Source organism: Cebidichthys violaceus, unplaced genomic scaffold (genome assembly GCF_023349555.1).
Source record: "Cebidichthys violaceus isolate CVI_PGR_0920_01 unplaced genomic scaffold, fCebVio1.0.p SCAF_4, whole genome shotgun sequence".
In the NCBI taxonomy this organism is placed as follows: domain Eukaryota; kingdom Metazoa; phylum Chordata; class Actinopteri; order Perciformes; family Stichaeidae; genus Cebidichthys; species Cebidichthys violaceus.
In genome coordinates, this window is record NW_027176594.1 from 18,249,005 (window position 1) to 18,272,387 (window position 23,383).

Consider the following 23,383-nt stretch of genomic DNA (forward strand, 5'->3'; position numbering starts at 1 on the left):
TGAGACAATATTGATAAATAGACACATTGTCCCTTTACGTGTAAGACAGTATTACGGTGGTTGACTCATTGTGTTCCAGTGTCAAATGGCAGCATTCACATGAGCTGCCCTGACAATCCGTTGCTTATCTGTGACTCTACTGCACACACACACACACACACACACACACACACAAACACAAAGGCCCAGCATTGTCAGTGGATGATGAAAGTGTGTATTTGAACGACGAGCGCCATCAAAGCCAGCAAAGGACGGAGATAATATTCTGTCATTTCCTGCTTGCTTGTTGAGACACATTACCGAGGAGAGGAGAATGGTTTGGTTAATCACTACGTATGAGAGAAGAAAGGAGGGAAGAGCAGGTGAAAATGGAAAAGGGGAGGGATGACGGTGGAGAGCTGGAGGTGAGATAAGATGCTCTGTGCTCGGCCGTTTCAATGTGTTGAAGAGGAAGGACTGAATTATCAGTAAGTGTTGTGAGGCCTGGCGTCAGTCATGGCCGCTTCGATCTGCTTCTCTAATCCTTCATAACTGCTGTAGCGTAGTCTCATAATGCAGAGGAGAGCACAGACTGGCTAACCTAAGAGATAAAGTGAAAGGACAAAGTGTCCCAATGTGGTCTCGAATATGCAAAGGAAAAGTGTGTGTGATTGTATGGCTCCCCAGACATGTCACAAAGGGCTGTTTTATCTCCCTCTATAAGGGGAAGACACTTTCAAAAGCCTGCACACCCTGTTCTCCATGCATCCATGTTCATGCATCAACGGCTCCGTTTTAGTTACAGTTCTGATTATTTTTACATTTGATTAAGTTTGATGTTTCATGTTAGCAAGCAACGCTGTAATGGGAAAAAAAAAATAAGAATCTGTTTATCAATGCATGAATTGATGTCTACCAGAAATAATGCTGTTTACATGACTCGAGCATTTTGTTTGATTATGAAGAGAGAGAATTACAGAAATCTGAATTTTGGTTCCAACAAAATATATAATCTTGTTGGCTGCAGAAACCTGGCCTTGTAGATGAGGATAGTACAGAGTGAAGTATGGTGGTCCTGAGGGAGTTCAGAGATGTGGAGAGGAAATACAAGTTTAAAATGTCCTGATGATCTGTGTGATCTACTGCTGCAAGCCACCGCCTTAAGAAAATAAAGAAAACACAGTCAGCTGCTAGAAAGTCGATCGGCAGAGCAAGTTAGTGAAGTCATTCCCTTTGTTTCCTTTGGTTAAGATCCCGTGTGTCACTGCATCATCGGCAGGATAACCAAAAACTCACATGCTTGTTCCTTTTGCAATGTTTAATAATGTGGTCGTGCTCTACAAAAAAAGTTTTCCAAGTAAGTCGTGACAACTCAAAACCAAGTATAAATCTCAAGTGTCACACTTGTTTTGTTTGATTCTCAAGTCGTTCTCTTCCGTGTAATTTGTCATCATGTGAGAAAAAAAAAAGAGAAGTGCGCGTCATCTTAACTGGAATGAAGAAGCTGTGGTAAAGAACAAAAGAACATGTGACTAAATTAGTATGCACGTAAATGTTAACTGATGTAACACCTTACATTAAGTACCGTTGTGAAGCCTGTAGACACAGTGAGACATAGACATCATCAACAACAAGAACAGAATACAGAGGGTTTATCTGCTACCTTTACTAATCTCCAAATATCAGACTCCAACATGTACCTTGGAGAGATTTCACTATGACTTATATACTGATTATACAGATGATAATTCTATGCTATTCAACAGTAAACTGTTCAATAAGGAATGTATACCCAAACACATGAAGTGCCACTGTGTAGTATCTATTGATTATGTATTCTGTAGTTCATAATCACCTGAAAATAAGAATGTTCTGCCTTAGAATGAACCCTTTATATCTACATACACATAATGCATATGTTGATCCAGGTGCAGGTTTAGACTTATACATTTCCCATTAATAATATATAATTGAAGGATTGTTCATTATGGCCTCTCAAAACATCAGCTAGTGCTTTGTATTCATGCATATTTGACTGACATCTTAAACTCTTACTTATGATTATTTAAGCCTTGTTTTGTCAAACGTCAGGCGCTATAACCCTCTCAGTTCTTACATTACACGAACACAGGGGTATTTAATTAAGGTTCAATGAGGTACTCTTTTTCTCTATTTTTTGTGCCTTCATTTTAGGTAAGTTTGCTAAAAAGAGTCTCGTAGTGGCGCTTCACATTACCGCTTATTGCCACGGTTTCTGAACAGATGAGACACACTGGTTTTAAATATAAATAGATAAACTGCCAGTGGGAAGAACTGACCTATAAGAGTCTGTCAGACTCTGGTCTATCTGACCACTTTTCAATATTTGGAGAACGTAATTCTCCTACTCTTCCTTCTGTTTCCTCGTCTCTCCTGTGGTGGTTGATTTTCTTTGACAAGACTGGTCACAGATGAGGTTGGAGTCGAAGATACATTTTTCCAGAATTCTTTATTGGACATGAATCATGGGAAGGAAAGCATAGTTTGCTGGACTGCTGAATTCCTTCAGCTTTTCTGAAGGAACCGTAAAACCTTTATACCCTCTTGTTACACAAAAGTGGGGGGGGTGGAACATACAGGAGTGTCAAGTTTATGCCCATACGTGTATGTTAGCCAGATTATATTTAGGTCCGAGTCTGGCGTCAGTTATTTAAGAAATACCGAGAACAGAGATGTCAGACATAAGTCTGTATATGGAGATGATCAAAACACAGGCATGTAACACAGACATGTAAGACATTCAAGAAAGAGCTGACTTCACTGGTTCAGTCACTTACACCTGTTCAAGTCTGTCCAGTTACAGAGTTATGTAGTGAATACAAGAGTGTGTGTAATTATACAATAAAGAGGAAATATATACTAATAAATAGCTGAACTATTACAAACAATGTTATCAATCCTAACATGCATACACAGGAAATATAAAATATCTCCACACTCCCCCTCTGACTTCAGACTGATCTTTTAGATATTAATGTTGCACTTTGTTACTCAACTGCCACAGTTTCACACTTTGAAACAGTTTCACATGTGTGTGTTCAAAGGAAAGGGAGGGGCTTCAATTTTTTAAAGGGTGAGCGACAGTGAGGGTGACATACTTGAAAATAGTTAAAGACTGTTAAGACTTTGGCTGGACTAACCGGATAATTCCTGTGCACTTTGTAGTTCTTTGTTATTGTCATGATGAAAATCGATGTGTTGTATTGCATTCTTTCTGGTAAGTACATTTGTTTCTGGATTCTCTGTATTTGTACCTCTTAAAGCTTGCGTATAAATGCTGTAGTTGTCAGATGATATGCTTGTTCTTTATTTTGCTAAATCAGCTATTTAGTGGTTTATTTATAAATGGCAAACATGTTTCCTTTATTTTCACTTGTAGCTCTGAGTATCGTGGAGATGAAGCCTCTCTCCATAGACCGTCGTGTTGGGGAAAATGTGACAATCAGATGCTCAGACTGGGACGTTTGGATTAGTGTAAAAGACAATGTTAAGTACTTTTGTGACAGTCCATGCACGGAAGACCATCACATTATCATCAAAGCAGCATATGGAGACACTACATATAAAAACAGACTTAAGTTATATAACGAAGGAGAAGGCTTGCTTGTGACCTTCACGAATCTCCAAAAGTCAGACTCCAAAACATACTTTTGTGGAGTGGAGAGATCCGGCCGTGATTCATTTATAAAGGTGATTCTTAACGTCATAGACGGTAAGTTTATTTTCTTAATTTTCTCATTGAAAAAAACACTCTCTGCCCAAAAGAAATAACTGTCCAAATAGTTGATAGATTAATACTGTGTCTGTTATTTTCAGCTCATCCCCCCAGTCCCAAGACGACTCCAAAAACAATCATTGTTGGTTCCACTCCCTCATTTGCAGTTACATACAACTCCACAATGTCTTCAAACGTTTCAGATATTATTACTGAAATGTCTACGTCATACACGACCCTCAATACAACAACACCTACTGCATCAGCAACACAAGGAGCAGGTGTGAATTGTTCTTATTTGAACTTGATGCATACGTTTAACTTTTAACTGAAATTGTAATGCAGAGTATAAATGATATGTCTAGTGTTACTGCAGTAATATCATCAAGCTGTTGAGACGTTAAATATAAAATATGCCATTAAGTGATGAATGAAGAAAGTGTCTAATTGTTACTATTGTAGTTATGCTTAATGGACATGGAAAGGCAAGACTGTAATCAATTAGCTTTTTAGTTTGAAAAAAAATGACATTGCCAAAAGCACCTTTTTATTAACTACGTGCTTCCCCTTAAATGCTGGTACCTTAACATTTTAATGTAATGTCATAGTATGTTTATTAATTTATATGGATCTATAAGTGAAGAGTTAGCTGCAGTGAAATGTGTGATGAATCTGTTAATATTTCTTCTTTCTCTCTTTGTCCAGGAATTGTACCATATTTGATTTCAGGAATGATTTTTATATTCGCCGTTCTGGTGGTCAGCCTAATTCTTACCAGGAACATGATCAAGAAACAATTGAGTAAGAAACACAAACCCAACTGTGTACAATGGCGGTGTGTGGTATGAATATTAAATCTGGGACTTTATAGTTTAATTCTTCTTTACGTACATAAATAAACCAGAGATTGGGATAAGCATAGCGCATAACATGTTTTGTTTTAATTTATTTATGGTAAACATGAATTTTATTTTACATTTCACTCTATTTGAATCAATGTAATACAATATTTGGGAGGACAATTTGGCCTAGAACTCCAAACCATCCAGGACCGCCACTGTACTGTATATCCTCTATTATATAACATACATTGAACATTATTCTGGCCAGACGGAATAACAAATGTTTGTATTTCAGTGGTTGTTAGCACCCCACAAGAAGACTCAAGAGAGGTGAGTTGTTGCCATTGTTTTTATCTTAAACCATGTGTAGGGCAATGCCATGCTTAATTAAATATTGGAGTGATACTGCAGTACTTCAGCATGCATTTAAGCATATACTGTACATACTTTATTAGGAACACCTGTTCAACTGCTTGTTACCGTAAATATATACTGCGTGATGCTGTCATGTCAATGTGGATCATCTCTGATGAATGTCTCCAGCACCTTGTTGAATGCTTTCAGGGGAAAATAACTACTACTACTATTAAAAACTACTCTTAATCAAAAGTTAAAGGTGCTAAATATGAGATTGGGAGCATTCTCAACGGCTTACAACATGGCGACGGCTGAGCCGGTGGCTAGCAGTCCTCTGGTCTGCCCGGCTATTTAATCAAAGCACAGATTAGCTCTGATAACAACACACACAGAGGGAGAGCGACTTCATTCTCTGCTCAGGTAGACATTAGCCCATGATATCGTTAGATAGCAAATCGTTGCTTGCTGCTAAATTAATGCTCTGAATATCTAATTTAACACCTTTAACTCGCAGTGGTTAAATTTTTTAAATATCTTCCTTTTCTTTTTTGTTAATGTCAAGATCGTCCTTTAAATGTTGTGTACACATCATGTGTAGCTACTTAAAAAGACGTGTGGTGATTTGGTGGAATCCCAGACCCTGTTCCCAGATGAAACATTCACTGTCCTTCCTTGAGTGAAGACAAATACAACTTGCACATGGTGTATACAGTATGTGTCACAATGTGTATCTTAAGATAAGCAGAATATAAGATAAGATTACGGAAGATAAAATATAATTGATCGCCATGGAAGGCAATTCAGATATCTTCATGTAGATATTGAATACAAAATATAATGAATAAACACATTTTTTATTATCTAAATTACATTTTTAAAAGATTGTACAGTCTGAGCAGAGGTCAATGGGCTTTTTAGTCGTGAAGTATTTGAATTTATGATACCTTTAGATCTTCAGAGGACAAAATAACCTGTTCCTGATGACAGTTAATAAGCTAGTTGCTGCGTCTGCTATATAGAGCATCATGATGTTCTTGGTCCTAAAATGACGTCTCTTTTCCACTGGTTTGTAGCCTCTAACTTTAATACCATTTTAGGGCACTTTGCAAACTCAATTTCAATTAAATTTTAATTAAATGCAACATACTCTGTCCCCACAGAGTGCAGGTCCTGATGAAGTCTACCAATCACTCCACCCATTGACGATGGATGAAGACCAAGTCTATAGCACTCTAACACCCACCAACAGGGTATGACAGTCCACACTTCTACGTCCCAACTTTGAATGGTCACTGCAGCAGGAGCTATTGCATCACTATTATATGGCAGAATGTTGAAAGATTAAAAAAAAAAACTAGCCTGCAGCTATTAACCTGAATACCATTTAAGGTCAATTTTGCAAATGTGTGAGCTTTGTTGACACGTTGCACCAATGTGTTGTCTTTAAATTTCAATTACATTCAATTAAAATGCATTTTATTTCACTCATTTTAATTTGGGACTTGTCTAATAACATTAATATAAAAACGAGGCCTATTTGCAGGCCTCAGCTCGAATAAAGATAAGAAATACCTAATTAAGTGTATAATTAAATAAAAAAAATAAAAAATAAAAAAATAATATATTTTTGAGATGTGAAAAGTCATGGAAATATCAGTATACATGTTACAGGTTTACATAAGATAAGGATGGAACACAGCACAACTTGGAAAATTCAAAAGCTCGCTCTGGAAAAACAGCAATTTCAGGATATTGTTTTTTGGAAAGTATGGAAATCCAAGATTTTAAATATTCCCAGCTCTTATAACAACTGATAAAGGCTCTCTATACACAGTTATACATAGATACAGTGAAACATTTATAAAATATAGAGCATATCAAATTAAAAAACTGATTAAATATTCCAATATTTGAATAAAAAAATATTTTTTAAATTCAAAAACACTCTATATCACTTCTATGTATCACTCCTGATGTTCAATGAATCAAAAGACAGAAGATTGGACCTTTTTTGAGTGTTTTAAGCTCTTTCTAAGCCCTTTTTAGTTGTTTAGTTTATGGTCACATACTGCTTCAGATTCAGCCCACTCTCTGCTTAGGGCTGTATCTCAGCCCCCCTTTCTCCGATTTTCACCATTGAGACCTCCTTCGAACCGTAGGAGCCAATAGAATTGCCTGGAATTGAAAGCTAGATGATTGACAGCACTATTAGCCAATGGGAATGATAGACGTCCCATCTGATGGCAGATCTGAAATCTAATTTGCTGAGCTTCCAACCCTCCCAAGAAGCCGAGGAGTGTCGGAGAGTCACGAATCGAACGGATTCACACGGAGCACATGCAGCTGGACATACCAAGCAGTGGAAGTACGGAGATATTTCATTTTTTCGCTGAGATTCGACCAAAAGTGAGTACAATATTCGATAAAAGCTGTGTGACTTTTTGTGTTCGAAGCTGAATATCTCTGCGATGGTTTACCGGGGAGAGAAATGGAAACTATGTCCGTAATCTCCGTCAGGCGGACATGCTTTTTCATGCTGCATGTTCGTAGGTAGCACGTTGCTAACGGAGTGTAGCAGCTGTTTTCTCCGGTCTGTCCCAGTCATATCGAGTATGATTTATGATATTTTGTTATTTGTTTGCTTGGCTGATGGGAGATGTGTTTGTCTCACGTAGAAGTGACCGAGTTCATGTTGTTCCCAGGACGCTGAGGTTTCTGCAGAACTATAACATCATTATATTCGTTCTTCGTGGGTTCTCTGCCAGTTACTTTTAACACAAAACTCTCTAAGTTTTGATGTACTCTGCGTCCAAATGGGGGACCCTCGGGTTTATAAGGTTTTAAACATGTTTTGTTCCCCAAGAGTGCAGGTCCTGATGAAGTCTACCAATCACTCCACCCATTGACGATGGATAAAGACCAAGTCTATAGCAATTTCACACCCACCGAAAGTGTATGACAGTCCACACATCTACGTCACAACTTTGAATGGTCACTGCAGCAGGAGCTATTGCATCACTATTATAAGGCAGTATGTTGAAAGATTAATATATATATATATATATATATATATATATATATATATATATATATATATATATATATATAACATTTTCCAATCTGGCCTGCATCTACTAAAGCCTGGGACATACTTTCACCATTCCATATCAGTGCAGACTCGTAACGGACGGTACTACAATTCATGTACCGCGTCGTTCTGGGGTTCCATGCAAGCACATTTCCCGATCCACACAGCAGTGAGAGGTTGAAAATGTCAGTGAAGACATCTGCCAGTTGGTATGCACACACCTTAAGAGCTCGGCCGGGGATGCCATCAGGTCCAGGTGCCTTTGGTGGTTTAATCCCTTTGAAAGATTTAAACACATCTGCCCTGAATATTGCTAGTGACTGTAACAATGCTAAAGACTGCGGCCAAAATACTTTGTCTCATGTGCTTTTATTTGCTCTAAATTTGAATTACATGTCACGGCAGAAAGAAAATGCAAAGTTTGCAATGATTCTTCAAAAGACTGCTTTTTTTGGTGCGTCTTCAGCTGCTAACAGGCTTAACTTGCATGGTGTCGTGCACACTTAGTTTTTGTGCCATTGTGTTTTTAAGTGTCAAATTGTCAGCCATAAACATTATATTTTACATATAAATATTGTACTTTTATTTGCTATCTGTTCAAATTCTGAATAAATAGATTTTCTTTTTTCATGTGTATGGTTTTCCGTTTTGTGCACAATAACATAGTCTTACACATTACAATATGCTTTGTGTGTCAGTGTGTGTGTGTGTGTGTGTGTGTGTGTGTGTGTGTGTGTGTGTGTGTGTGTGTGTGTTTTCAGGGAAGGGGAGGAGTAGCAACTGATGTCAGGAAGGGGAAGTGAAGGGGAGCTGTAAAGACTGTTGACTGACCTGATGATTCACATACACTTGTTCTCTTGTTCTCATGTCATTTTCACGATGATAAAAATCTATGCATACACTTGTCTTCTTTCTGGTGAGTTATCTTTTTCTGTATTCTCTGTATTTCAACCTACTGTAGCTTGTGCATAAATGCTGTAGCTGTTGGATGAAATATGTGTTTTTTATTTTGCTAAAAGAACCATTTAGTGGTCTATTTTTTTTTTTAAAGTGAAGTTTTACCATCACAAATAGTAAAAATTTGACACTATGACAATGGCAAACATGTTTCCTTTATTTCCACTTGTAGCTCTGAGTATTGTGGAGATGAAGCCTCTCTACATAAACCGTCGTGTTGGGGAAAGTGTGACAATCACATGCTCAGACTGGAACATTTGGACTAGTGTAAAAAAGAATGTTAAGTACTTTTGTGACAGTCCATGCACGGAAGACCATCACATTATCATCAAAGCAGCATATGGAGACACTACATATAAAAACAGACTTAAGTTATATAACAAAGGAGAAGGCTTGTTTGTGACCTTCACGAATCTCCAAAAGTCAGACTCCAAAACATACTATTGTGGATTGGAGAGATCCGGCCGTGATTCATTTATAAAGGTGATTCTTAACGTCATAGACGGTAAGTTTATTTTCTTAATTTTCTCATTGAAAAAAACACTCTCTGCCCAAAAGAAATAACTGTCCAAATTGTTGATAGATTAATACTGTGTCTGTTATTTTCTGCTCATCCCCCCAGTCCCAAGACGACTCCAAAAACAATCATTGTTGGTTCCACTCCCTCATTTGCAGTTACATACAACTCCACAATGTCTTCAAACGTTTCAGATATTATTACTGAAATGTCTACGTCATACACGACCCTCAATACAACAACACCTACTGCATCAGCAACACAAGGATCTGATAGTGAGTGCACTCATCTGAACCATATATATATATATATATATATATATATATATATATATATATATATATATATATATATATATATATAAAACATATTTAAATACATTTACTGCATATATTTAAATGTTAATTGAAGCAAATCATACGTATTTATATATATATATATATATGTATATTTATATTTATATATATATAAATATATATATATATATATATATATATATATAAATACACTACACATACTATAGTCAATACAATCAGATACTCAGAAGCATTGCCAGTACTACTTTATTTCTGCCACCTTTATTTGAAATGATGCAGTCCATGCAACATATAATATATTCACATATACTGTGAAAAGCAAGTTTGTGATTATTAAAAGATGAATTTGTAGCAAAGAGAATATGAGCTTATGCTCAGTACCATATGGTGTGATCAAACCTTTTTTTTTTCCCATCTGTCTTCCTCTTTGTCTTTGTCCAGGAAGTGTACCATATTTGGTCATAGGTGTCATCGCCATAATAACCATACTGATGGTCTTACTGAAGCTTATGAGCAAGATGACGAAACAGCAACTGAGTAAGACCCACAAATCGACCCACACCTTGCAAATATGTGTCTTCTCCAGTAAAGCTTCCACCAGACTATGAACAAATGATGTCCTATTATGTTTACAGACGTTGTGTCAAGTGCTGATCCACGACACGAAGACGTACAAGAGGTCAGTTTTGGTTCTGAAACCGTGTGGAGGGCCAATGGTTTCTATTGGCTCTCCCACAGAAACAACTTGTACATTCCCTCAGCTTGTGTGGGGCTCGGGCATTTTCTCTCACAGCTCTGGCATTCTTTTATCATTTCTTATTTTAATGCCATTCAGGACAATTTTACAATGCTGAAATAAACACAAAGAACACATGGAATATCTGAATAACGTAAAAAGGATTATTGGTACACGAAAACACAACCCTAATGCTTCCCTGCAGTGGCGTGCAGCTGGGTGCTTATTGTGCACCTTTGAGGCTAATTTAGGAGTACAAAACATGCCATCCATTTCACCCCTAACCCTAGCAGCCATTAGCCATCAGGTCAGAGTAATCAGACTCAAGGCTACCCAAATTAAAGGAGATTTTGCAAACTAGAAATATGTTGACGTCAAATTATCTCATGGTATCTTTGGAAATGAATGTGGAAGGAGTTGAAAAGGGTTAACATCATGTTTCATGTCCAATGTTATTACTGTACTGCTTTGGACTTTGAATTTGTCTTCTTCTAATTGTTATTATTGTTATTACAAAATAAAGAATGCAGTGGGATTATGTGAAGGCTTTTATCATCAATCTGACACAAAGCTAAGCATTCAATTAGACCCTGTTCCCAGATGAAACATTCACTGTCCTTCCTTGAGTGAAGACAAATACAACTTGCACATGGTGTATACAGTATGTGTCACTATGTGTATCTTAAGATAAGCAAAATATAAGATAAGATTACGGAAGATAAAATATAATTGATTGCCATGGATGGCAATTCAGATATCTTCATGTAGATATTGAATACAAAATGTAATGAATAAACACATTTTTTATTATCTAAATTACATTTTTAAAAGATTGTACAGTCTGAGCAGAGGTAAATGGGCTTTCTAGTCATGTAGTATTTGTATTTATGATACCTTTAGATCTTCAGAGGACAAAATAACCTGTTCCTGATGACAGTTAATAAGCTAGTTGCTGCGTCTGCTATATAGAGCATCATGACGTTCTTGGTCCTAAAATGACGCCTCTTTTCCACTGGTTTGTAGCCTCTAACTTTAATACCATTTTAGAGCACTTTGCAAACTCAATTTCAATAAAATTTTTATAAAATGCAACATACTCTGTCCCCACAGAGTGCAGGTCCTGATGAAGTCTACCAATCAGTCCACCCATTGACGATGGATGAAGACCAAGTCTATAGCACTCTAACACCCACCAACAGGGTATGACAGTCCACACTTCTACGTCACAACTTTGAATGGTCACTGCAGCAGGAGCTATTGCATCACTATTATATGGCAGAATGTTGAAAGATTAAAAAAAACCTAGCCTGCAGCTATTAACCTGAATACCATTTAAGGTCAATTTTGCAAATGTGTGTGCTTTGTTGACACGTTGCACCAATGTGTTGTCTTTAAATTTCAATTACATTCAATTAAAATGCATTTTATTTCACTCATTTTAATTTGGGACTTGTCTAATAACATTAATTTAAATATGTTTTGTTCCCCACAGAGTGCAGGTCCTGAAGAAGTCTACCAATCAGTCCACCCATTGACGATGGATGAAGACCAAGTCTATAGCGCTCTAACACCCACCGAAAGGGTATGACAGTCCACACATCTACGTCACAACTTTGAATGGTCACTGCAGCAGAAGCTATTGCATCACTATTATAAGGCTGTATGTTGAAAGATTAAAATATATATAAATAACATTTTCCAATCTGGCCTGCATCTACTAAAGCCTGGGACATACTTTCACCATTCCATATCAGTGCAGACTTGTACCGGGCGGTACTACAATTCATGTACCGCGTCGTTCTGGGGTTCCATGCAAGCACATTTCCCGATCCACACAGCAGTGAGAGGTTGAAAATGTCAGTGAAGACATCTGCCAGTTGGTATGCACACACCTTAAGAGCTCGGCCGGGGATGCCATCAGGTCCAGGTGCCTTTGGTGGTTTAATCCCTTTGAAAGATTTAAACACATCTGCCCTGAATATTGCTAGTGACTGTAACAATGCTAAAGACTGCGGCCAAAATACTTTGTCTCATGTGCTTTTATTTGCTCTAAATTTGAATTACATGTCATGGCAGAAAGAAAATGCAAAGTTTGCAATGATTCTTCAAAAGACTGCTTTTTTTGGTGCGTCTTCAGCTGCTAATAGGCTTAACTTGCATGGTGTCGTGCACACTTAGTTTTTGTGCCATTGTGTTTTTAAGTGTCAAATTGTCAGCCATAAACATTATATTTTACATATAAATATTGCACTTTTATTTGCTATCTGTTCAAATTCTGAATAAATAGATTTTCTTTTTTCATGTGTATGGTTTTCCGTTTTGTGCACAATAACATAGTCTTACACATTACAATATGCTTTGTGTGTCAGTGTGTGTGTGTGTGTGTGTGTGTGTGTGTGTGTGTGTGTGTGTGTGTGTGTGTGTGTGTGTGTTTTCAGGGAAGGGGAGGAGTAGCAACTGATGTCAGGAAGGGGAAGTGAAGGGGAGCTGTAAAGACTGTTGACTGACCTGATGATTCACATACACTTGTTCTCTTGTTCTCATGTCATTTTCACGATGATAAAAATCTATGCATACACTTGTCTTCTTTCTGGTGAGTTATCTTTTTCTGTATTCTCTGTATTTCAACCTACTGTAGCTTGTGCATAAATGCTGTAGCTGTTGGATGAAATATGTGTTTTTTATTTTGCTAAAAGAACCATTTAGTGGTCTATTTTTTTTTTAAAGTGAAGTTTTACCATCACAAATAGTAAAAATTGGACACTATGACAATGGCAAACATGTTTCCTTTATTTCCACTTGTAGCTCTGAGTATTGTGGAGATGAAGCCTCTCTCCATAGACCGTCGTGTTGGGGAAAGTGTGACAATCACATGCTCAGACTGGAACATTTGGACTAGTGTAAAAAAGAATGTTAAGTACTTTTGTGACAGTCCATGCACGGAAGACCATCACATTATCATCAAAGCAGCATATGGAGACACTACATATAAAAACAGACTTAAGTTATATAACAAAGGAGAAGGCTTGCTTGTGACCTTCACGAATCTCCAAAAGTCAGACTCCAAAACATACTATTGTGGATTGGAGAGATCCGGCCGTGATTCATTTATAAAGGTGATTCTTAACGTCATAGACGGTAAGTTTATTTTCTTAATTTTCTCATTGAAAAAAACACTCTCTGCCCAAAAGAAATAACTGTCCAAATAGTTGATAGATTAATACTGTGTCTGTTATTTTCTGCTCATCCCCCCAGTCCCAAGACGACTCCAAAAACAGTCATTGTTGGTTCCACTCCCTCATTTGCAGTTACATACAACTCCACAATGTCTTCAAACGTTTCAGATATTATTACTGAAATGTCTACGTCATACACGACCCTCAATACAACAACATCTACTGCATCAGCAACACAAGGATCTGATAGTGAGTGCACTCATCTGAACCATATATATATATATATATATATATATATATATATATATATATATATATATATATAAAACGTATTTAAATACATTTACTGCATATATTTAAATGTTAATTGAAGCAAATCATACGTATTTATATATATATATATATATATTTATATTTATATTTATATATATATAAATATATATATATATATATATATATAAATACACTACACATACTATAGTCAATACAATCAGATACTCAGAAGTATTGCCAGTACTACTTTATTTCTGCCACCTTTATTTGAAATGATGCAGTCCATGCAACATATAATATATTCACATATACTGTGAAAAGCAAGTTTGTGATTATTAAAAGATGAATTTGTAGCAAAGAGAATATGAGCTTATGCTCAGTACCATATGGTGTGATCAAACCTTTTTTTTTTCCCATCTGTCTTCCTCTTTGTCTTTGTCCAGGAAGTGTACCATATTTGGTCATAGGTGTCATCGCCATAATAACCATACTGATGGTCTTACTGAAGCTTATGAGCAAGATGATGAAACAGCAACTGAGTAAGACCCACAAATCGACCCACACCTTGCAAATATGTGTCTTCTCCAGTAAAGCTTCCACCAGACTATGAACAAATGATGTCCTATTATGTTTACAGACGTTGTGTCAAGTGCTGATCCACGACACGAAGACGTACAAGAGGTCAGTTTTGGTTCTGAAACCGTGTGGAGGGCCAATGGTTTCTATTGGCTCTCCCACAGAAACAACTTGTACATTCCCTCAGCTTGTGTGGGGCTCGGGCATTTTCTCTCACAGCTCTGGCATTCTTTTATCATTTCTTATTTTAATGCCATTCAGGACAATTTTACAATGCTGAAATAAACACAAAGAACACATGGAATATCTGAATAACGTAAAAAGGATTATTGGTACACGAAAACACAACCCTAATGCTTCCCTGCAGTGGCGTGCAGCTGGGTGCTTATTGTGCACCTTTGAGGCTAATTTAGGAGTACAAAACATGCCATCCATTTCACCCCTAACCCTAGCAGCCATTAGCCATCAGGTCAGAGTAATCAGACTCAAGGCTACCCAAATTAAAGGAGATTTTGCAAACTAGAAATATGTTGACGTCAAATTATCTCATGGTATCTTTGGAAATGAATGTGGAAGGAGTTGAAAAGGGTTAACATCATGTTTCATGTCCAATGTTATTACTGTACTGCTTTGGACTTTGAATTTGTCTTCTTCTAATTGTTATTATTGTTATTACAAAATAAAGAATGCAGTGGGATTATGTGAAGGCTTTTATCATCAATCTGACACAAAGCTAAGCATTCAATTAGACCCTGTTCCCAGATGAAACATTCACTGTCCTTCCTTGAGTGAAGACAAATACAACTTGCACATGGTGTATACAGTATGTGTCACTATGTGTATCTTAAGATAAGCAAAATATAAGATAAGATTACGGAAGATAAAATATAATTGATCGCCATGGATGGCAATTCAGATATCTTCATGTAGATATTGAATACAAAATGTAATGAATAAACACATTTTTTATTATCTAAATTACATTTTTAAAAGATTGTACAGTCTGAGCAGAGGTAAATGGGCTTTCTAGTCATGTAGTATTTGTATTTATGATACCTTTAGATCTTCAGAGGACAAAATAACCTGTTCCTGATGACAGTTAATAAGCTAGTTGCTGCGTCTGCTATATAGAGCATCATGACGTTCTTGGTCCTAAAATGACGTCTCTTTTCCACTGGTTTGTAGCCTCTAACTTTAATACCGTTTTAGAGCACTTTGCAAACTCAATTTCAATAAAATTTTTATAAAATGCAACATACTCTGTCCCCACAGAGTGCAGGTCCTGATGAAGTCTACCAATCAGTCCACCCATTGACGATGGATGAAGACCAAGTCTATAGCACTCTAACACCCACCAACAGGGTATGACAGTCCACACTTCTACGTCACAACTTTGAATGGTCACTGCAGCAGGAGCTATTGCATCACTATTATATGGCAGAATGTTGAAAGATTAAAAAAAACCTAGCCTGCAGCTATTAACCTGAATACCATTTAAGGTCAATTTTGCAAATGTGTGAGCTTTGTTGACACGTTGCACCAATGTGTTGTCTTTAAATTTCAATTACATTCAATTAAAATGCATTTTATTTCACTCATTTTAATTTGGGACTTGTCTAATAACATTAATTTAAATATGTTTTGTTCCCCACAGAGTGCAGGTCCTGAAGAAGTCTACCAATCAGTCCCCCCATTGACGATGGATGAAGACCAAGTCTATAGCGCTCTAACACCCACCGAAAGGGTATGACAGTCCACACATCTACGTCACAACTTTGAATGGTCACTGCAGCAGAAGCTATTGCATCACTATTATAAGGCTGTATGTTGAAAGATTAAAATATATATAAATAACATTTTCCAATCTGGCCTGCATCTACTAAAGCCTGGGACATACTTTCACCATTCCATATCAGTGCAGACTTGTACCGGACGGTACTACAATTCATGTACCGCGTCGTTCTGGGGTTCCATGCAGGCACATTTCCCGATCCACACAGCAGTGAGAGGTTGAAAATGTCAGTGAAGACATCTGCCAGTTGGTATGCACACACCTTAAGAGCTCGACCGGGGATGCCATCAGGTCCAGGTGCCTTTGGTGGTTTAATCCCTTTGAAAGATTTAAACACATCTGCCCTGAATATTGCTAGTGACTGTAACAATGCTAAAGACTGCGGCCAAAATACTTTGTCTCATGTGCTTTTATTTGCTCTAAATTTGAATTACATGTCACGGCAGAAAGAAAATGCAAAGTTTGCAATGATTCTTCAAAAGACTGCTTTTTTTGGTGCGTCTTCAGCTGCTAACAGGCTTAACTTGCATGGTGTCGTGCACACTTAGTTTTTGTGCCATTGTGTTTTTAAGTGTCAAATTGTCAGCCATAAACATTATATTTTACATATAAATATTGCACTTTTATTTGCTATCTGTTCAAATTCTGAATAAATAGATTTTCTTTTTTCATGTGTATGGTTTTCCGTTTTGTGCACAATAACATAGTCTTACACATTACAATATGCTTTGTGTGTCAGTGTGTGTGTGTGTGTGTGTGTGTGTGTGTGTGTGTGTGTGTGTGTGTGTGTGTGTGTGTTTTCAGGGAAGGGGAGGAGTAGCAACTGATGTCAGGAAGGGGAAGTGAAGGGGAGCTGTAAAGACTGTTGACTGACCTGATGATTCACATACACTTGTTCTCTTGTTCTCATGTCATTTTCACGATGATAAAAATCTATGCATACACTTGTCTTCTTTCTGGTGAGTTATCTTTTTCTGTATTCTCTGTATTTCAACCTACTGTAGCTTGTGCATAAATGCTGTAGCTGTTGGATGAAATATGTGTTTTTTATTTTGCTAAAAGAACCATTTAGTGGTCTATTTTTTTTTTAAAGTGAAGTTTTACCATCACAAATAGTAAAAATTGGACACTATGACAATGGCAAACATGTTTCCTTTATTTCCACTTGTAGCTCTGAGTATTGTGGAGATGAAGCCTCTCTACATAAACCGTCGTGTTGGGGAAAGTGTGACAATCACATGCTCAGACTGGAACATTTGGACTAGTGTAAAAAAGAATGTTAAGTACTTTTGTGACAGTCCATGCACGGAAGACCATCACATCATCATCAAAGCAGCATATGGAGACACTACATATAAAAACAGACTTAAGTTATATAACAAAGGAGAAGGCTTGTTTGTGACCTTCACGAATCTCCAAAAGTCAGACTCCAAAACATACTATTGTGGATTGGAGAGATCCGGCCGTGATTCATTTATAAAGGTGATTCTTAACGTCATAGACGGTAAGTTTATTTTCTTAATTTTCTCATTGAAAAAAACACTCTCTGCCCAAAAGAAATAACTGTCCAAATAGTTGATAGATTAATACTGTGTCTGTTATTTTCAGCTCATCCCCCCAGTCCCAAGACGACTCCAAAAACAATCATTGTTGGTTCCACTCCCTCATTTGCAGTTACATACAACTCCACAATGTCTTCAAACGTTTCAGATATTATTACTGAAATGTCTACGTCATACACGACCCTCAATACAACAACATCTACTGCATCAGCAACACAAGGATCTGATAGTGAGTGCACTCATCTGAACCATATATATATATATATATATATATATATAAAACGTATTTAAATACATTTACTGCATATATTTAAATGTTAATTGAAGCAAATCATACGTATTTATATATATATATATATATTTATATTTATATATATATAAATATATATATATATATATATATATATATATAAATACACTACACATACTATAGTCAATACAATCAGATACTCAGAAGCATTGCCAGTACTACTTTATTTCTGCCACCTTTATTTGAAATGATGCAGTCCATGCAACATATAATATATTCACATATACTGTGAAAAGCAAGTTTGTGATTATTAAAAGATGAATTTGTAGCAAAGAGAATATGAGCTTATGCTCAGTACCATATGGTGTGATCAAACCTTTTTTTTCCATCTGTCTTCCTCTTTGTCTTTGTCCAGGAAGTGTACCATATTTGGTCATAGGTGTCATCGCCATAATAACCATACTGATGGTCTTACTGAAGCTTATGAGCAAGATGATGAAACAGCAACTGAGTAAGACCCACAAATCGACCCACACCTTGCAAATATGTGTCTTCTCCAGTAAAGCTTCCACCAGACTATGAACAAATGATGTCCTATTATGTTTACAGACGTTGTGTCAAGTGCTGATCCACGACACGAAGACGTACAAGAGGTCAGTTTTGGTTCTGAAACCGTGTGGAGGGCCAATGGTTTCTATTGGCTCTCCCACAGAAACAACTTGTACATTCCCTCAGCTTGTGTGGGGCTCGGGCATTTTCTCTCACAGCTCTGGCATTCTTTTATCATTTCTTATTTTAATGCCATTCAGGACAATTTTACAATGCTGAAATAAACACAAAGAACACATGGAATATCTGAATAACGTAAAAAGGATTATTGGTACACGAAAACACAACCCTAATGCTTCCCTGCAGTGGCGTGCAGCTGGGTGCTTATTGTGCACCTTTGAGGCTAATTTAGGAGTACAAAACATGCCATCCATTTCACCCCTAACCCTAGCAGCCATTAGCCATCAGGTCAGAGTAATCAGACTCAAGGCTACCCAAATTAAAGGAGATTTTGCAAACTAGAAATATGTTGACGTCAAATTATCTTATGGTATCTTTGGAAATGAATGGGGAAGGAGTTGAAAAGGGTTAACATCATGTTTCATGTCCAATGTTATTACTGTACTGCTTTGGACTTTTGAATTTGTCTTCTTCTAATTGTTATTATTGTAATTACCAATAAAGAATGCAGTGGGATTATGTGAAGGCTTTTATCATCAATCTGACACAAAGCTAAGCATTCAATTATCTGGTCAAACACTCACAGCTGTAAGGTGCAAAGAAATTAGATGACCAGGTCTGTTTTCAGCACATAACACTCCTTATAATATGGTTATTCAATCAGCATTATGTGTTGAAGTAAGTATGGAAGTTCAGAAAATACTCTGAGTGGAGATCAGTCTTACACTGTCAATAACAAGTTGGCTTTCATTTGTTGTGTGTGTGGGATTTATTTTAACAACATAACTTTTTTTTTTATTATTGTGTCGCAATTTTAGTTGTATTAAGAAAGTTTTCAAATGTTATTGTCTGTTAAGCACGTTTATGTGCTTTCCACCTTGTTTCAGTTTTGTTTAACTCAGTTGAACACTTTTTTCTGTTTGTTTTCTATTTCAAGGAGGCTGAATATGAAGAAATTAGACCTGAAGACCAGACTGACTCAAACATCCTCGATGCTAATTATTCCCACCACCAAGTCGCTGAATTAGCAGCTGAGAGGGGTAACAGCTATTCAAAAGTTTTTTATTTGAATCTAGCTCCCAGTTTTGTGGGCAATTCAAGGGGGGCATTTATAGAGAGCAGAGTCACAAATGACTCGCTGTACTCTGTTGCTCAACTGCCCAAAGAGGAAATTGAACCCACAGGGCAATGTGAACCAACTCAATCTGAAAGCAACGAAAACGACTCTCTCTACTCCCTGGCCCAGCTTCCACAAGCAGCTACAGTGGTCAAAATGGATAAAAAGGAACTTTCTTGATCATTTTTATTCTATTTTTTATGGAAACGTAGAGATATCATATAATAATAGACAGGACAGGAAAGTGAAGGAAAGGATGAAATTAGATTTACATCCAGTCACAATGTCACTGCCCTCTATCCTGTCACTAAGTCTGATTACCATTGTCTGCTTTATGACTCCATTACTTTATGGAATTGGCATCATGTTAGCCAAAGGCACTCAGACAAAGAGTGCACACGGACTCATTCTCACAGAAATGTTGCCCATAAAGCTCAGTGAACAAACTGAAATCTGCCTGTGAACCTGCTGGCGATGTAGTCTGCTGTGCAACGCAAGAACAAAAAATACAAGAGATGTTGTTTTTTTCAAATGTGTCTTAAGTTGCTTGTGCTTGTGTGCACCTCAACACTCACACACAACAATCACACCCACACACTCACACTTCAGACACACATCACACACACATCACACAGACACACAACCAAATCTCCAACAGGAAATTGATGCACCCTGCAAGTAATAGGTGTGATGGATCTGCTTTAGCACAGCGACGCTGCTTCTTCTAGATCTCAACAGTCAGAGGAAGACTTCCTTCCTCAAAGCCACATTATACAGGCAACAACTGTTCTACTTTCACAACTCACACTGGAGTATTACTATTCAAATGCTGTCTGTTTTTTTTAATATCAATAATCTTCAGATGTATTAAATGTAAAGTTATCTGTGTCCAAACTTTTATCCTACATGGGTTAGCCCTTTGGTAAACGGGTGTCTGTTTATTTCCTTATTTAGTAATATCACTGAAGCAGAACTGGCGCTTTGCAGAAGTGGACCTACTTGTGAACCCTTTGCTAACTTGCAGGATTTTGCATAGATGCATTACCCATGGTGTACATGTTATACAAATTAAGTTCTTAAAAGAACAATTGTGCAGATAGTTTTTTTTTTAAATTGATGAAAATTTGGATTGGAGGATTCACCTATATTTAATAAAGCTGAGAGTTGATCTAAGTTGTTATGCTGTTACCCACGGTCATGTTTTGGTGGGCATTGTGCACATCGCTGAGGCCTACAGTCTGTTGCATAATGCAACTGTTGGACAAAACTGAATGAAACATGTTACTCTGAGTACTTGATAGCAGCTGAATGCTATATGTTGTGTTGGCTCTTTTTTAAATTGTGTTGACCTATAGTTTTAGTGAAACGTTTTAATAACAAGTCTTCATATGTGGATGCCAAAACTTGACTATCTGTGAGCAAAGTAGACTTCAGCAGTATCTTGCTCAGTTTTAATTAAAAGAGCTGAAAGCAGGGAGTTACAGTTCTAAAGACCAGAGATGACAACAACCTGAACCAGGACACTCAAACTAATATGGAAGGTCATGGACTCACAGCACACAGAACATTTTAACAGCGTGTCACCAAGGTTTTTAGTAGACGTGATTTGTCTTTATTCAATTTCTTAAAATGCTGGCAGGATGAGGAGCAGCTTAGCATTTTCCAGACTAAGCCTTTGGTGGACAGATGACATCTACTTGTCAGATGTTATATTGGATGAACCTTTCATTTGAGGCACTGTCAAGGTCATATTCTCCATCTCAGTGAACATTACAGATAAAGGGACAGATCACTCCACATCACGAGACCGGATGGAGACAAAAAAAACATCATCTGTTCATGAATGTCATAATATATACAAAGTAAATACTGCTGATTTTAAAAACAATGGTAGTGAAATCAATTAATATTTTATTGATGGTTCAATTATTTGAAATGGAAATAGTTTGGTAATCCATGCACATATTTTAGCGTGGATGGTCTGCGATCTAGCCCAGAGAATGCATCATGAAACATAAATATTGGCAGTTTTAATTCTAAACTTAGAATTGTTAAAAGAAAAAAAGACAAAAGTCAGATAAACATCAATAGAAATGTCAGCGCTGTTGCTGTGTAAAGACTTCAACTAATCCATCCTTAAACTTAGCTATTAGCTGTTAGCATCATTAGTGTATCTTTCCGTTGTCAGTAGTTCATGCTACTGTAGTGTGAGCTTAGAGATAAACTCAATCTAACCCAGAGTGAAGTTGTATGCACGTGTACTTTTTTTGGCTCAGGAGATGTACATCTGCACGCATTATTCAGAGTGAAGGCCGGGAAACCAACCTGAGAGGAGTAGAAGGTTCCTGCTCTGCTACTGTGTCAATTTTAGATGTTGCAGCCTAAAGCTTCACCACTATCCCTCAGAAATTTTATTTTACCCCTGTTCATCTTCCATTTAATTGTGATAAATAACAAACACTGCAGTTTTCTTTTTCTCCTTTGGTACTACATATTGCAACAAGTGAAGCTCACATTAGTTTTTTGGTTAACACCATTAAATGTAGGTGCCACAATCTCCCACCCAGATACAATTACCTGGCTGTGACGAATAACAACTGAATCTATTCCATGACAACTGAGAAAACTTCATCACCTGAAGAAGGTCAGGGGTTGTGGCTCTGGAACATTTTGTTCTCAGAATTGTTTTTCTCAAGCTGGGTTAAGATTAAAAAAAGATTGTGGTCATGATAGTAAACATAACATTCATGTTCAAAATAAATGTTGTCTGTCCGTAGGAGGTGAAACAAACTGAAAGTGATTAAAGCCACATGCTTTAACCACCATCCAGGATGTCTTCTGTAAAGCTTTGTGCAGTCATTGTCGCACCGTCACGCCCCTCAACATAGGTCACTCAAGCGTCTGAACAAATACGTAATACTTTCCTATGTAGTTGGGGAAATCTCAAAGAAGCAGCGGTTTAGAACCACCAGATATTTATGTCTTTTGCAAATGTTCTGGAAAGTTTGGAAATTAGTTTGGTTCAGAGTGGTATGGTCAAGTCAAACTGGGTGCCTACATTAGTCATAGGTAATTGTGGCAATAATACACTGATGTACAGTTTGACACATTTAGCTAGATGGGCCAACTGCAACAATTATGAAAATGCATTCAGCTAATATACTTATGGCTTGATGGCAGGAATATATCAGAGTAATGCAGCGAGTCATAAATGAAAAAGTCATGAAACAAATCAAGGAATGGATGTTTATTAAAATAATAAATTGTTCTACAAACTGACCTATCTGTCTTTTTTACTCTGATTCCCTTTCGTGTTGGATCCTCTTTTCACATTCCTTTTTTTTTGCAATTTGTCAAGCAC

The 23,383-nt window shown here is 37.1% G+C and overlaps 2 protein-coding genes across 7 annotated transcripts; both read left to right on the forward strand.

Moving 5' to 3' along the window:
* Positions 1 to 286: 286 nt before the first annotated feature.
* On the forward strand, positions 287 to 7,952 carry LOC137885107 (CMRF35-like molecule 3). Of its 3 annotated transcripts, none has more exons than XM_068727256.1 (7): positions 287 to 467; positions 3,398 to 3,730; positions 3,835 to 4,014; positions 4,439 to 4,534; positions 4,871 to 4,905; positions 6,093 to 6,182; positions 7,796 to 7,952. In XM_068727256.1, exons 2-7 carry the CDS (start codon positions 3,415 to 3,417, stop codon positions 7,889 to 7,891), a joined length of 813 nt encoding a protein of 270 aa, XP_068583357.1. In that variant the 5' UTR covers positions 287 to 467; positions 3,398 to 3,414; the 3' UTR covers positions 7,892 to 7,952. The 3 variants fall into 3 exon arrangements, with proteins under 3 accessions (XP_068583357.1, XP_068583356.1, XP_068583358.1); XM_068727255.1 differs by lacking the exon at positions 287 to 467 and adding an exon at positions 3,161 to 3,235; XM_068727257.1 differs by lacking the exons at positions 287 to 467; positions 7,796 to 7,952 and adding exons at positions 3,161 to 3,235; positions 7,180 to 7,686.
* Positions 7,953 to 10,272: 2,320 nt separating this feature from the next.
* LOC137884882 (uncharacterized) lies at positions 10,273 to 21,200 on the forward strand. 4 transcript variants are annotated; one of them, XM_068726959.1, is made up of 13 exons: positions 12,131 to 13,140; positions 13,353 to 13,685; positions 13,803 to 13,972; positions 14,440 to 14,535; positions 14,634 to 14,677; positions 15,845 to 15,934; positions 16,227 to 16,316; positions 17,169 to 17,323; positions 17,536 to 17,868; positions 17,973 to 18,155; positions 18,592 to 18,687; positions 18,786 to 18,829; positions 19,843 to 21,200. In XM_068726959.1, the coding sequence occupies exons 8-13, from the start codon at positions 17,242 to 17,244 to the stop codon at positions 20,200 to 20,202; spliced, it is 1,098 nt and encodes a 365-aa protein (XP_068583060.1). In that variant the 5' UTR covers positions 12,131 to 13,140; positions 13,353 to 13,685; positions 13,803 to 13,972; positions 14,440 to 14,535; positions 14,634 to 14,677; positions 15,845 to 15,934; positions 16,227 to 16,316; positions 17,169 to 17,241; the 3' UTR covers positions 20,203 to 21,200. The 4 variants fall into 4 exon arrangements, 2 of the variants coding, with proteins under 2 accessions (XP_068583060.1, XP_068583059.1); XM_068726958.1 differs by having other exon boundaries at positions 16,227 to 17,323; XR_011104775.1 differs by lacking the exons at positions 17,536 to 17,868; positions 17,973 to 18,155; positions 18,592 to 18,687; positions 18,786 to 18,829; positions 19,843 to 21,200 and adding exons at positions 10,273 to 10,348; positions 10,447 to 10,490; positions 11,658 to 11,747; positions 12,040 to 12,129 and having other exon boundaries at positions 12,986 to 13,140; positions 16,227 to 17,526.
* The last annotated feature ends 2,183 nt before the right edge of the window (positions 21,201 to 23,383 follow it).

Excerpts from the sequence above, each read along its gene's own strand:
- LOC137885107 (XM_068727255.1), top strand. The coding sequence starts at position 3,199 with ATGATGAAAATCGATGTGTTGTATTGCATTCTTTCTG. Across the intron at positions 3,236-3,397 it reads GTTGTATTGCATTCTTTCTG|CTCTGAGTATCGTGGAGATG; the intron begins GTAAGTACATTT and ends TTTCACTTGTAG. Across the intron at positions 4,535-4,870 it reads CATGATCAAGAAACAATTGA|TGGTTGTTAGCACCCCACAA; the intron begins GTAAGAAACACA and ends TTTGTATTTCAG.
- LOC137884882 (XM_068726958.1), top strand. The coding sequence starts at position 17,242 with ATGATTCACATACACTTGTTCTCTTGTTCTCATGTCATTTTCACGATG. Across the intron at positions 17,324-17,535 it reads ATACACTTGTCTTCTTTCTG|CTCTGAGTATTGTGGAGATG; the intron begins GTGAGTTATCTT and ends TTCCACTTGTAG. Across the intron at positions 17,869-17,972 it reads GATTCTTAACGTCATAGACG|CTCATCCCCCCAGTCCCAAG; the intron begins GTAAGTTTATTT and ends TGTTATTTTCAG.